Source organism: Pyrus communis, chromosome 3 (genome assembly GCF_041283825.1).
Source record: "Pyrus communis isolate YQ-2024b chromosome 3, ASM4128382v1, whole genome shotgun sequence".
Taxonomy (NCBI): domain Eukaryota; kingdom Viridiplantae; phylum Streptophyta; class Magnoliopsida; order Rosales; family Rosaceae; genus Pyrus; species Pyrus communis.
The window spans coordinates 28,466,930-28,481,714 of NC_142567.1; the positions used below are offsets into that span (position 1 = coordinate 28,466,930).

Genomic DNA, 14,785 nt, shown 5'->3' on the forward strand with positions numbered 1-14,785 from the left:
AAATCATATTGTCCGAAATTCTAATATTTAGCGACACTTGTCACTCGAAATCCTATAAAAAAATTATTGAGATTATATAAAGATAAGAAATCCGGAGGCTTATTCATTTGGCGACAAGTGACACTCAAAATATGTCCGAAAACCTTATTTTAATATGGTAGTTTAATTTAATTAACCATATTAATTCAATTAAAATAATAAATTATGTTTGGCCTATGGCTCTTTAGCCCCCTCGGTTGGAGATGGTTTTTTGTCAATGGGCTATGTTTGGAGATATTTTTCAGTGTGACGGGCATATAAGGTGGTACACTACGTGTCACTATACAAACGGTGGAATTTGTGTATGAGAAAGGTAATAACTTAAAAAATAAAATTTCCCACCACTTACATAAAATCATGTGGTGTACCACCCATGTTTCAGTCATAATGAAAATTTTCTCCTATGTTTGGCCTATGATTCTTTAACCCTTTTGGTTGAAGATGGTATAAATTATCGTCTGTCACTGTTCATTAAAATATAATTTATTGCAAGATTATAGGGCTAAAAGAAGCCCTTTGACCCTGTTGGAGATAGCCTAACTACATGCTCAACGGCGGCTCCAAGTCAACCTTAAAGCCTCTCACGAGCAGAGCAAGATGGTGCTCCTAAATTCCAACGTCGGCAAGGGCCTCCGATCTCGCATGGATGAATACTTCTATATCGCTCTGGAGACGGCTAAAGTCCTCAAGCTCCAACTTGATGCCCTCCACCGCTCTAACCATAGCTTGCCAGATTGCAGACTCGGTTCGGTAATGGACCAGACTCGGAACTCTGCTATCAACTGCCTCCGAGAGAAGCTCGTGGCCTCCATGAACAGCTACAATGCTATGAGGCAGAAGATCTCATCCGAGTATCGCGAGGCGGTACAGTGTATGTACTACATTGTCTCGGCTGAAAACCCCGACGAGAAAACCCTAGACAGCCTCATCTCTACCGGTAAGGGCAAATCCTTTATTTTAAAACCCCATTATAATTACGTAAAACTAGAAATTTTTCGAGTAATGCTAGTCTAGCAACTAAAATTTTCGACTTAAATTAAAGTCTCCCCACAAGCATCATGAATAAAATTTGGCCCTTATAGTGCTTATAATAATAAATAATAAATTAAATGTTTAAATGAAAAATGCTAGGGAGTTCATCTTTTAAATTACGTTTTGTAAACTACATGATGTGGTAATAAAATAAGACTATGATTTAAAGAACCACATCATGTGGTTCAAAATGACGGTCTCGCTAGCGTTAACTGTTTAATATGTGTGTGTTAAATTCAAATAATGGCTGAATTTTCAACATATGTTTTAAGAAAGTTGTCGAATAATATTTTTCTGTATTTTGATATGAATCACCTCTAACTCTATAAGAGAAAGTGGTCAATTTTGTTGTCCAATTAGCATTATTCAAATTTGTCACTCACACTCACAACTATTATTTGTGGCTTAATTAATGATTTTTCATGCATTCATGCAGCAGAGGGGGAAACCTTTCTGCAGAAGGCGACCCAGGAGCAAGAGAGATGAGGAGCCAAGTCCTGGCCACGGTTCAGGACCTGGACACGTTTAAAGAGTTCCAAGAGCGGCACGACGCCGTAAAACACATAGAGAAGAACTTGCAGGAGCTGCACCAGGTGTATTTGGACATGGCTTTGTTGGTTGAATCCCAGGGCGAGCAGCTACGAAACGAGAGCGATGAACCCAAACAGAGAAAGACACCTGCAACGGAGCTGAGAGGTGTGAACAACGGGAAGAAGAAGCTGAGAGGCGTCGAGTCTTACCGGGAAAACATCCGCAAGTGGATTGCGTTACGATTATGTTGTTGCTGCTGATTGCGTTGATTTACATTGTCAAGGTGAAGCCATGGAACAATAAGCACCACCATAGGTTAAGACATAAGAGAAAAGACCACTATTAGTTGAGACGTTAATTTTATTTTTATTTTTTCAATTGAATTGCAAACTTAAGTTTTGTATAATTAGAGTGAAATTTTTATTTTTTGTGTTCTAAGATCTTATAAAATTTTACCAATATTTAGGCATCTATTTTCACTAGGATAATGCTCGTGTCCTCCATGGGGAACTTGCTTATTTCTCCATTTATAATTAACATATATTTACCGTATCAACTTAGAAATAGTTAATAATTTTAATTATCATCTAAAAATCATATCTGCAAAAATCATTCAATTTAAAGATCTGTAACAATTCATATGCATGAAACAAATAACCGACTTGTCGTGATGATACTACTTGTTACTAAAAATGTGGATTGATTTGACATGCACGGATGGTTAAACGATATTCAAATTGAATGATTTTTTTTTGTAATATGTATGATCCTTAAATGATACTAAACAATATGAATGATTGTGATTTTAAAGTTTGTATAGTTAACATACGTTTATAAGTGACGAGACAAGTTCCTCCAAAGTGGAACACAAGTCTTATCCTTTTCACTATTGTGCCCAAGTGAAATTCGCTCAAATACCACATGATAAAAGATCATGTGTACATTTGGTGCTTAAAAAAGTTCAATTTATCAACCAAACTTTGGTGCTAATGTGCCTCCTCTGTTTTTCTTTTTTCTTTTTTAAATGACAACTGAAGGTAAGTCACGGTTATCCATCATTTCCGATGGCCAGGAAGATTCACAAAGGCATTTCAGCCTCCCTTTGGCCATAAGCTTGGCTTCCACACCAGCAGTAGGTTTCGAACCCAAGACCTCCAATTTTTAGTTTGAAGGAAGTCTCGCAATCTGCCATTTACCATTGGACCACCAGCTCGTGGTTAATGTGTCTCCTTTGTTAAGTTTCGTTAGTTTTTCCGTTAAAAAAAAGCCTCTTGTGACGTTCATTGGTGACGTTTCAAAGCCATTTTTGTATTCTTGTCTCTCTCTCTTAGTCATTTTTTTAATGATAATATTTGCATCCACGTCTTAATATTTATATTCTTTCCTGTAAATAACGTATCTTTGTTGTACAAATTTTATAATTGGAATTGTTTATTTCCTTATTCTTCATTTGAAGATCATCCTTAAAAAAAATAAAAATAAAATAAAATAAAATAACATCATTAGAATCGAAGATCATTTAGTCATCTATGATAAACCTTCATTCATTTGATGCATTTTGATGGTTAAACGATTTCAGTTCTAATGAACTTTTGTAAGTATGATTTAAATAAAGATAATAAAATTGAACGGTTCTAATAATAAAATGTGTAGGGGAGAAATGCATTCCAAACGATCGTTAATGTGCCAAAAGAAATGGGGTTAACAGAGGCTTACACCTCATCTGCTTCCTTGTACTTTTTCAGCGCCTCCACAGCAAAGCGGCCGCCACGGCTGTGTAATGTGCAGACTTTTCCGGTCACAAGACTCAAATGGAAGGACATTTAGATGGTTAGTGTGTGAGAGACTTTCAATAAGGGCGTCATGTGGTTGGACTTGGTGGCTCATTGAACAATAACTAGTTCGTAAACGTGTTTTTAAATGACTTAAAACGCTTTTAAAGAAAATACATTTTAAACCAATCCTAAGTAAAAATGAAAATTAACCTCAGAAAAAGTACATGAAATGCTTCTTGCAAGAGGGCACATTTACACTAGGGGAATGGGACTCCGCGGAGAAAAGGGACATTCTCTAGTTTCAGAGAATCGGACTTCGCGGAGAAAAGGGACATTCTCTAGATTCAGAGGGCACATTTACACAAGGGGAATGGGAGTCATTCATATTTCACGTCACTCTTGTGTTTACCAAAACCGGTGGAATCAAAAGTCCGGAATCACATTCCACACATAACCATTGCTAATTGAGTTACAAGAAACTAATCACACTTTTCAGATTTACTTAGGTATTCACTCACGAAAATTCGACGTTGTAAAGCGAAAGACGATTGTAAGATGAAAGTAAACAGAGAAGCCAATTCTCAATATACCAATTACAATCGTATAATTCGACATTTTCTCGCTATCATAATAATATACAGGTGAGACAATCAGAAAGGAAAAATGGGTACATCCCACCCAACTCTAAACTCTATCATCCTCCTCAGTTTTCCCTACAACATTTACTAAGTTCCACAAGCTAAAGACTCGAATTTTCCCATCAAATTTTACTTTTTGAATTAAAATTGAAAACAAAAAAACAGAAAAAGGCTAAGAAAAAGACGAGAAAGACGATGAAACCTATCTTCTTTCAACTTCAGATGGTCATGATGATATTCCAAAAATTTCTGGGCAGCATTTCATATATACACTCAAAACATGCCACTTGTCAGATATACCCAGTTTAACTTGATCCTCGGAAGATGAATTGTTTGCCAAATGTAAAGGTACCTAATTCCAGTTTGTCTGCGTATGCTGAGCGTGGTGATAAGGAGCGGACTGGGGCCCTATCGTTTCAGCAGCTCCCGCAACAGCTGGAGACTGTTGTTGCAGAAATGTCGGAGAAGTAATTGTTTGCCCCGGTGGATACATCCCAGGCATGCCACCGTGACCAGCCTGCATAGGTGAGAAAGTGAGGCGAGGCCCCTGAGTAAGGTTGTACATGGAACTCATCTGCAAGCCGGACATATCTTGTCCTGGAGCAGGTATCCAAACAGCTGAGCCTTCTGTCTGCGAAAACATTAAGAGAGGACGGGGGAATAAGTAATATGATGATTGGTCCAATATAATTCATACAGACAACACCCCACATAGATTCATTCAAGCTTTGTTAGCATGCAAGGAAATTAAAAACTTCAAATAAAGATGGAATCAGAGACCAACCGGCTGTCCAGTTGTGTAGACATGATTTTCCTTCAGTTGAGATGCTCCACGATCCTCATTACCAACCGAGTTTCCAGATGTAACTGTTGGGCCCGAAGCATAACCGCCAGCGGTGGTGATAAATGGACCACCAGATTGAAAACTGTATTGAGTCGGATGTCCAGCATTGGTACCAGGCTTGAGATGCGAAAGAGAATACTTAACCCCAGAAGCAGCTGCCCCTGGTGGTGACGGCTGTGGTAGAAATACATTCCCAGTTGAAGGCTGAGCAAAGCCACCGTTGTGACTTAAGAACTGCTGCATATGTGGCATATAATATGGAGGGAGATAGTGGCCATATGGGTAGAAATTAGGGGGATAAGTCTGCCTGTACATAGGAATGGACTGCTGAGAGACAGCTGCCGCGCTTGGCAGTGGTGGTGGAGTTGAGTTCGGGCTAGGCACAGTGGTAGGATTGCCACCCTACAATATGAATTAGACAGATCAGAAACATACAATAACAACAACAAAAGGAACTGGAAAGTTGCACTTCAAGTACAAATTTACTCTTAGTCGTTACTTACAACAAAGCTCGGAAGGCGGGGTGTTTCATGCGCCGGATTATTGTGTCCTTCCGCCTGTAAAAGCTGGCTCCCCAGCATCGACGGAAAGATACCCAGATTATAGCTCGGGGCATTTAAAGCAGTTGGGTTCTGGTAACCTTCTGGTGGCAACTGCAATTCCTGCTTCGGCAGATCAACTTTTGAGTTTGTACTTGAAGATACATTATCCAACGGTGGTAATTTTTCAAGCACATTAGCTAAAGACACTGGATTTTCAGAGTAATCTCCTTGAACATGAGAGGATACAATATCATTGCTGCATCCAAAAAAACAGCCAGATGAGTAAAAAAATTTAAGAAAACAATTCCACAGCTTAGAAAGGGTCCTGTTATAGGTAAATATAAATAATTTATGCTATGGAAGTTAAACCATGATCAAAATATTTAGATAAAAAGTCGAATTTATGTTATCTTATCAATTATCATTAAGCAGAAGAGAAAAGCACATAAATCATATATCAAACAAGCCAAAACAGACATATACAGAAGCAAAAATCACCAACCTAAGAGAAGGTTCTTTAGCAGTATCATCAGTATCCTGGGAAGACTCAACAGCACCCATTGAGAAATTATCGCCACCAGTACCCTTATCAGAGTCTACTCTCACTCCAAAAGGAGCATCGATACTTCCAAAGGTCAATACATTTTTCAAAGCTTCAGGCACTTGGATATGATTTGGGAAAGTAACATGTTTTGCAACTGAGATTCTGAAGTCACGAGGCAGTTGAGGAGTAGCTTCAACGGCATTTGTTGCAACCTCCGGTAAGTCCACTGTTTCAGAAACATAAGATACGTGAACAAACCTGCTAACAAAAGTAATGAAAGATGCTAAGCACCAAATTCCAATAAGGATACCAAACAGATAATAAACATAACGAGCATAGCAATAATTGTGACAACATATACTGAGCGCGCGCACACACAAGGATAGCAATAACACATGATACACCTGCTGATAAAGAAATTGCCGACACAGCACATGCAAGGATACTAATTATGATTGACTAACAAAAGTGAGGGGGAAAGAAGGAAAACTCTCAAGTCTGAAAAAAATTTCCTTCGGTCCAAGGTAAATTGATGCTATAGATAGAGGGGGCCAAAAAACCAATCGAGAGTGTCTGGGGCCTTATGCAAGCATTGGTAGGGCATACATGATGAATGACTTTCAATGAATGCAGCACATGTGAGAGCATCAAGACAAAATCAGCTGACTAACATGTTAAAATACCTTTGGCAGGAAAAGAAGGATTTTGCAACTGTTTATCACCATTAGAAGGCATTTGCGACTGTGTATCACTATTATAAGGCATCAGGGCCATGGAAACACCATGATTTGATGGTAAATTGGGTTGTGAAGGCTTAATATCCCCATTGTTTTCAGCCACCTTGGAATCAATTGAAGTCTTTCCAATTTGCACAGAATTAACAGAGCTTGGGGTGGTTTTTTCACTCTTGGACAACTCCAAACCAACAGCATTACCAGAACCATTTTTGGATCCTTGAGTATGATTTGACATAGCAGGATCTGAAGCAGAGGGAACGGTTGAAGCAGAGTCTAGTGTGGCAGAAACTGGAAGCTGGTTAGGTATTGACACAAACTTTTCATCATCCAGTGAACCAAAGGTAGGTGTAGATGCTCCCACAGCAGGACAAGGTGCTGCAGCCCCTGACTTCTTTGCAACTATAGCTGCAAATCCTTCACGAACATTGTTGTCAACAACCATAGGGGATTTGGGGGAGCCATCATGAGTAGAGTTCCCATTTGGTAGGTTCTTTAGCCCATTTGGTGCGCCAGTTGAAGCTCTGTATAGAGAAATATATATCATAAATTAAGAGGAAAAATAAGACCTAATATTCTTCTCAAGCATGCAGTAGGATTAAGGTTATGGTTAGGACACAAAAGAATTCCTCAAAGATTAAAAAAGCGTAGTATACAAAATTGAGAAAAGCTTACTTTGTGCCTGGAGCTGCAGCAGTATTTTTTGTTTTCTGAACTGGCTTAACAGGAGAGGACATGGGACCTCTATCTGCAAAGTTATTGGCCCCATTTTCCCTCCGAGCAGAATAATTCCTCCCACCACAGGCATCTGAAAGTTCATTTGTAAAACAAGAAGTTACATCAAAGATAAAGCAGAAATCCATATCAACAACAATATCATCACAAAATCTAGATAGCAAGATATTACACAGAAAATATATACGTGTTAAACAGAGCGAAAGTTTACCAGAAGAAAAGTTGGAAGAATAATTCCCTTGGCCACCACCCCTAGACACTCGCTTCTGTGTGCCTGGTGGCATTTTAGAATCTTCAGATGCTCTGCCCTTCGAGTTCTGTAACAGTAACAGCTCTTACTATAAACCAGCCTAGCTAGCTTAAGATGGTGCATGTGCGCACAAATGAAAAGACGATAGAAACATAATAACCTTTACTATGCTAAAACAGCATTAACAAATAAGCATGCATAACTGGATGTATATATCCTCATAGAAGAACACAAGATATTTACCTCCTTTCTCCGATCTTTTCTGCTTTTGACCTCATGAAAGGTATCTGCCAACACAAACAATATGCTAATTAGTTCAGGAGTTAAAAGTAACATTCGGTCGGTGTCTTGTGTGTGAAGCACGAGTGTTATGCATGACAATGTCTACAAAACAATGATGAGGAAGGACACAAGTAGAGATTGACAAGGCAATCTGTAGACAGTAAGACAACTAAAGGAATGATCCTACTCAGGCAATCTGCAGTAAGACAACTAAAGGAGCAATCCGACTCAGACAATATGCAGTAAGACAACTAAAGGAGCAACCCAACTCATACATGTAGATACCAAGTCAACTTCCCTAAAGATATAAATATGCAGTAAGACAACTAAAGGTGCAATCCGACTCGGACAATATGCCATAAGATAACTAAAGGAGCAATCCAACTCATACATGTAGATACCATGTCAAATTCCCTAAAGATTTATGTGGCCCAAGCTAATCATGAATCCCATATATTTCAATCGCTTACACCAAACAAAAGGATGATTTAAATGCAAACTAGTAATCATATAACAAAGGTCTCGGTTATGTAGTAACTTGTCACCACAAAATTATTTCAGGAAACATGTGTAATATTGACATAGTAACCAATTTACTATCACAGATATGAGTTCACCGATAAGAATGTCCTATCAAAACCGAGGTGAATTATGTGACAAATAATACCACATCTTACTCGAAAATCTATACTTCACACAACTACTATGCAAGATTAAGATACAAAATAAACCAATTAATGAATTCAAACGCATGAGAACCAGAATGACAGGAGCATTCAGATGAGCCAAAAAAAAAGGCCCCAGCATTATTAGAACATTCCTAATGATCAATGCAAAAACATAGACATAACAAAAAGTTATCTTGCACCTTGACAACAATTTTCTTGAAAAATAAACATTCTGCAAACAAAATAACATAGCTAGTACGATTCTCATTAAATTTTACCAATCCTTGTAAAGGGGAAAGCTAAATTTCATGTTTTTACATTTCTAGGGTCAATTTCAAATCTTCAGTTGCACAAACTAGCATAAAAACACAAACTTTATACACACTCCCACCCCCCCCCCCCGCCAGTTCCTCAGCAGCCAAACAGAACCAAACAAGAAAAACAACAAAGGAAGCTTCTTTTCGACTTTGTAAACGCTCTTCCCCTTCATAAATTTGAAGAAATTATTTTTCAATTTTCTATTTGTATCTTCGATGTTCTCCGAAAACAGAGACGAACCCATTAAAGAAAAATCAAAACCCAGAAGAACCCATCGATCACAGGACAAAAACAAAACAAACCCAATAAAAATCAGCGCCAAAAACACAGAACCCAGAAACCCATCGGCATAAAACCTAATGTAAACACAAAACCCATGCCGAAAAATAGCCCCCTTTACCTAAATACAGGAGCTTTTGCGCGGTCTCATTGGGATCCATAGAGCACTCCCTGAGCACGGCGTAGATTTCATCGTCGCTATGCTGCTTCCCGGTCATATCCCTTATGTTCTGGATCGTGAGCTTTACATTGTCTGGGATTGAAACCCTAGTCTCCCCACCGCCGCTCATGTTCTGTTTAGCCGAGAGAGAGAGAGGAGAGAGAGGGGAGAGAGAGAAAGAGAGAGAAAGAGAGAGTGTTTTATTGGGTGTATTTTGGTGTATTGAGAGAGAGACTTTGGTTTGGTGTGAGAGAAGAGAGAGAGGCAGCTCAAATAATAGGAGGAGGAGGTACTTATAATAAAATCGAAAATAAAAAATATATTGGTGTGGGAAGGACTTGGGAAATTTATTGTGGGGCTTCGGCTTGTACAAGGAGAACCTTGGGAGATACGTATTTGGATTTGTGTGTTGTTTTGCTGGGAAAGAAAGGAAAAGGGCAAAAAGGGTAAGGACATAGAGAGAGAAAGTGACAGGAAAGAAAGGGCATGACTGGATGAGAGAGAAAGAGACATGTGTGTGCGCGTTTACTTTTTGACTAAGGATTGAGGTGTCATTGGGATTTTGTAGAGATTTCAGTGTGCGGGAAACGCCATACGATTCATTAAGTTTAATAATATAATTGGTTGAAATAAAATTTTATTGATTATATTATTATACGTAATTTATTAAGTTGTGTTTTTAGTACTTTGAAAATTTTCTTGAAGTTTTGGGAGAGGTAGTGAGGAAAATAGACCCAGTTTAATGTGGGAGATTTACTTGTAGAGGTAGGGTAGCCCTAATTCTAGATATTATAATTTTTATGACATTCTTGGATTTTTATGTTTATGTTTTTCTTGTGCATTCTAGATTTGATATAAACGACTTACTAGTTAAGGGGTTGAATTATCTTAACAACTTATTACGTTATCCGTTTTAACTCACGACGGTTGAATGATGTGAATCTCGTGAAAAATTATTGTATCATAGTTGTCCAGGTGTGAGTGGATAACTTAAGCTAGTAAAATGCTTTTATGGAGTCTATACCAAAACATATGAGAATTTCAAATGATTTTGAATATTCTACTTTCTGTTGTACAGCCTGAATTCAATATAAATGACAATTAATTCATGCATTGAATTTTGTCAACAACATATATTCACATGCTATAATGTGCGTGAAAACTCACAATAGTTCATTGGTATGAAATTATGAATATATGGAATGACTAATGGAGGTCACAATTATCTATGCGTGTGTGAACAATTATAATAGAAAAATTGCTTAATTTATCTACTCAATTACTGTACTTATTGTATTTTTCATACTCAATTAACATATATATATATATGATGCAGATGACGTTTTATTACAGCGAACAAAAATAATCATGTTTATGCATTCTGGTGCAAATTCAATTATATTTCCCTTCGATTTTCCTTCCCTTGATAACTAATTATTTAACCTACTAACATTGTCAACGGACTAAAAACATATTTAATAGTGTAGCCAAATTGTTTTTTGTTTGTTTGATTTTACTATTGGTTTCTTTCTTGATGTGGGCCTTAGTGGGCATTTTCTTATTTGGAAAGGAATTCATTCCGGATCCCTTCCATCAAATCCACCAAGTCTGGAGATCCAGACTGTTGAAATTTGATCCAACGGCTACAAACAGGGGCCTATTTAAAAGTTATAATAACTGTAGTCGTTGGATCAAATTTCAACTGCCTGAATCCCCAGACTTGGTGAATTTGGTGGAAGGGATCCAGAGAGGATCCCTTTCCTTCTTATTTGATGTAAGCCTCCATTGGTAAAATAATTTCACCGAACTTGAGGTTTGAAGTTCGATTTCTGACACATCCCGGCCCCCGCCCCCACCACATCCCGGGCTGGGATGTGTTAATTTGGTATCAGAACCAATCCCTGGCCGGAAGTGTGCCGACGAGGACATCGGACCCTAAAGGGAGTGGATTCTATAAGCCTTATATGTATATTCTCATCCCTACCTAGCACGAGGCCTTTTGGGAGCTCACTGGCTTCGGGTTCCATTGGAACTCTGAAGTTAAGTGAGTTCGCACGAGAGCACTCCCATGATGGGTGATCCACTGGGAAGTTCTTGTGTGAGTTCCTAAAAACAAAACCATGAGGGCGTGCTCAGGGCCCAAAGCGGACAATATCGTGTTACGGTGGAGTGGGCCCAGGATGTGGTGGAACCCGGGTCGGGATGTGACAATTTCTGTTAGTTTTAATATTTTTCTATTGGTTTTTTCTTTCTTGATGTGGGCCTTAGTAGGCATTTTTTTATGGGAACTTTAATGAAATGCTTCCGGTACTGTTTATTTTAACGAAAACTCACATTTTTCCACTAAAAAGTCAATCCTGATACTATTCACTTTACCATTTATTTTATCTTTATCATTAAAACTCAAAGTTTTCAAACCATTTTCATTAGTTTTTCTTTTTTGTATTTGTTAGCTACCTACCACTAAGTATTAGTTATGTCACGCCCCGACCAACGAATAAAGACTATTCACGAGATGGTGTGAGTCATATCTTAGCTATAGAAATAAATTCTACAACCAATATATGGTGGAAAATAAAATAAAATTATAACAATTACACCATACATCAACAAAATCTTACATAAAAATTTTTAAAATATGTAGCGGAATAACTATAGTGCACAAATTAATTCATAACAAAACTACCAACTAAAATAATAATTGAAATGAGTAGCTCTTGCAAATACATAAAATGTATGCCATGAGATGCATGGAACATATGCAAATAAAATGGATGAATGTACTCACTCCCTTCTAATCCCGTCAATACCTATCTAAGGCACCCAAGCCTGCACGTCTCATACCATGCTTATACCACTTGGCTCCGAGTACGTTAGAATATGAGTTAACTCCCGTTCATCCCTTAAACCCAATTTTTGTAATTAAACTCTCAATTTCCACTTTATTAAATAGGCAATTCCCCCGACACCCAATTGTATATTCAAGCCCTGCACCCTACGCCTGACATATACAAGATTTCATTATTTTTATAATCAACCAATTTGTATACTCAAGCCCTGCACCCTACGCCTGACATATACAAGATTTCATTATTTTATATTCAAGGCAAACTTCAGCCCTTGAATATCCTCACAACGCAAACACTTTACAAACTCAACACAACTCTTTTTCGTGTTTTGCAATGCATATGTATATGTCATGTTCACATAGATATCAATACTCACATGTGATCTAACAAACCTACAAGCTTCCACATAAATCAAATTGATTAGTAACAAGAGTAATATAATCATAATATTAACAAAATAATAATCTTTAATGTAAATGATAAGCAATATGTTACCATTTCCTCATTTTATTGTTTCAATTTCATTTCCTCCTTCTTGTTTTCTTCCTTCCTTCACCACTTCCCCTTCCTTTTCTTTAATATAGCTGAAATTCTCAACCAAACATCAGTTGTTCGAACTGGGATACAAATCAGCACATAGATTGGATTGTCGTGGTTTTTGGATATGTTATAGATCAGATGATAAGGAACAGCTTTTGTGAAGGAAATGTTTTGATCAGAGCAACAAAAAATGGGGTTTTGGTACTCATAACATGGCTGTCCAGTTTTCTGCGAGATTAGAGACTGAGTTGGTATTTCAAACATATTGAACGATCACACCGTTGGATTTTTTTGAAATTTGGATATATCATGGTAGAGAGACAGATGAACAACTCTCATGAAGAAAGTATTATGATATAATCTATGAATGATGGTTTTTTTATCTGTTAAATAGGCTGGACGAATTTCTAATTTTGGATATCTTTCTTTTGATAGATGGAGTTTGGTGGAGATTTGTTGGGTAAGGTTTCATGTATTTCTCTGGGATTTGTCTCACACTCTTGTACATCATTCTCAAGTGAAAATAAATGGAGATTTTTGATAGTTTGGTGGAAGTGCTTCTTATGGAAATGATCTCAAAATGTAAACGCATAAACACACAAGATTTAAGTGGTTCACCAATTTGGCTACGTCCACTAAGGTTGTGTTTGTATTTGTATTTTACTAGGTAATGAGGATTTATGAATACATGACAATAGCTAAGAAGCCTTGACAAAATATAAAAAAAAACAATGATATGAGAAGGACAATTGTTGCTCCCTTTTTCTTCCTTCTCTCCGTGCTCTCTCCTCCTCCTTTATATAATGAGCGTTTGTGTTCCTTCCCTTGAATTCCCTCTCTTTGAAGCTCTATATGTATAGATTGACCTTGTTTTGCTTCTTTTCTTCATGATTCATGGCACATGTGTTCCAATAGCAAGTCACCAAATGTAGTTCCATGATATGTGTTCCAATACCAAGTCACCAAGTGTTGTTCTCATCATTAACAATGAAATGTGGTCCAATAGACAAACAACAAATGTTAAGCAAAACCTTAGCTCTAATATGTGTTCAAATGGCAAAGCAGCATGTGAGAAGTTAATCAATATTATGCAAGGTGGATACAAGCATCCAAGGCCACGTTCATCTCTAAGGAATATGCATCCCACCCGTTCTCACCTCATTGGAAAACTTGGAATGATAGATTGAAGCATTGAAGAGAGAATATAAACAATTAATTGAAATTCCCCTAGGCTAGTGAGTAAGCACTTTAAAACAACAACATATTGCCACATGCATGCCAATACATACACATACCTAGCTATGGCTCTATATAGACTCACACCTCTCCAATGTTTAGGGGTGAGTGATCTCTCTACATTAACTCAACTTGCTAACTCACTCCTACTTGGTAAAAATATCAAACCAAACTCAACACCTAGCCACACTTATAGGCCAAAGGCTTCCCACCTCCACACCCTAATTATTAGCTTCTATTAATTACCAACTTCCACCTTAACCTATCTAGAGTAGGGACTAGCTCCTCTTTATTATCTAATGGTTGCCAAATGCCACTTAGCCTTTGTGAGAAAAATCTAGCCAAACTCATCATAATCCCCTTCTCCAACTCAAACCAAAAATATCTCTAATTACATATGAACATGAAATACTAATAGCTAGTTTTTGAAATAATTTGTAGCAAAAAAAAGATTTTACATTGAAACTATTTCACATATCGAAAGTAGGTTTTTGCACAAAAATAAATCAAATTAAATCATTACGTAGAAATAATCACCCACATACACACACACACACACACACATATATATATATATATATTTATTTATACGGGGTATTACAAGTGGGAATTGTTATTGGCACTCTAAAAATCTTATTTTACACTCCAAACTTCCTATATTTAGAAAGAAAAATACACTTGTGAGAAATGTAGAATGAAATTTTTGAAGTGTCAATAACACTTCCCTTATAAGTTAGCTATAAATAAGATTACATGACCAATTAGACGAAGCAAAACTGTTAATCCTTT

General features: G+C 37.3%; 1 protein-coding gene and 1 pseudogene across 2 annotated transcripts; one reads left to right on the forward strand and one right to left on the reverse strand.

The window, feature by feature from the left end:
* The first annotated feature begins 579 nt into the window (after positions 1-579).
* On the forward strand, positions 580-2,025 carry LOC137715601 (syntaxin-121 pseudogene; annotated as a pseudogene). Its single transcript, XR_015960400.1, has 2 exons — positions 580-976; positions 1,508-2,025. The product of XR_015960400.1 is annotated as a syntaxin-121 pseudogene (transcript).
* Positions 2,026-3,933: 1,908 nt separating this feature from the next.
* LOC137715159 (GBF-interacting protein 1) lies at positions 3,934-9,637 on the reverse strand. The gene is made up of 9 exons (XM_068454395.2): positions 9,333-9,637; positions 7,908-7,951; positions 7,626-7,731; positions 7,355-7,487; positions 6,629-7,203; positions 5,904-6,171; positions 5,363-5,657; positions 4,800-5,261; positions 3,934-4,646 (listed from the first exon to the last, which is right to left on the reverse strand). The coding sequence occupies exons 1-9, from the start codon at positions 9,499-9,501 to the stop codon at positions 4,368-4,370; spliced, it is 2,331 nt and encodes a 776-aa protein (XP_068310496.2). The 5' UTR covers positions 9,502-9,637; the 3' UTR covers positions 3,934-4,367.
* Between the last annotated feature and the right edge of the window lie 5,148 nt (positions 9,638-14,785).

What these genes read in the sequence shown, in the direction of transcription:
- LOC137715159 (XM_068454395.2), bottom strand. Translation starts at nt 9,501, where the DNA reads ATGAGCGGCGGTGGGGAGACTAGGGTTTCAATCCCAGACAATGTAAAG. An exon ending in TCCTTCTTTTCCTGCCAAAG is followed by an intron (nt 6,172 to 6,628) that starts GTATTTTAACAT and finishes TTTCTGAAACAG; the next exon opens with TGGACTTACCGGAGGTTGCA. An exon ending in GCTAAAGAACCTTCTCTTAG is followed by an intron (nt 5,658 to 5,903) that starts GTTGGTGATTTT and finishes TTTTGGATGCAG; the next exon opens with CAATGATATTGTATCCTCTC.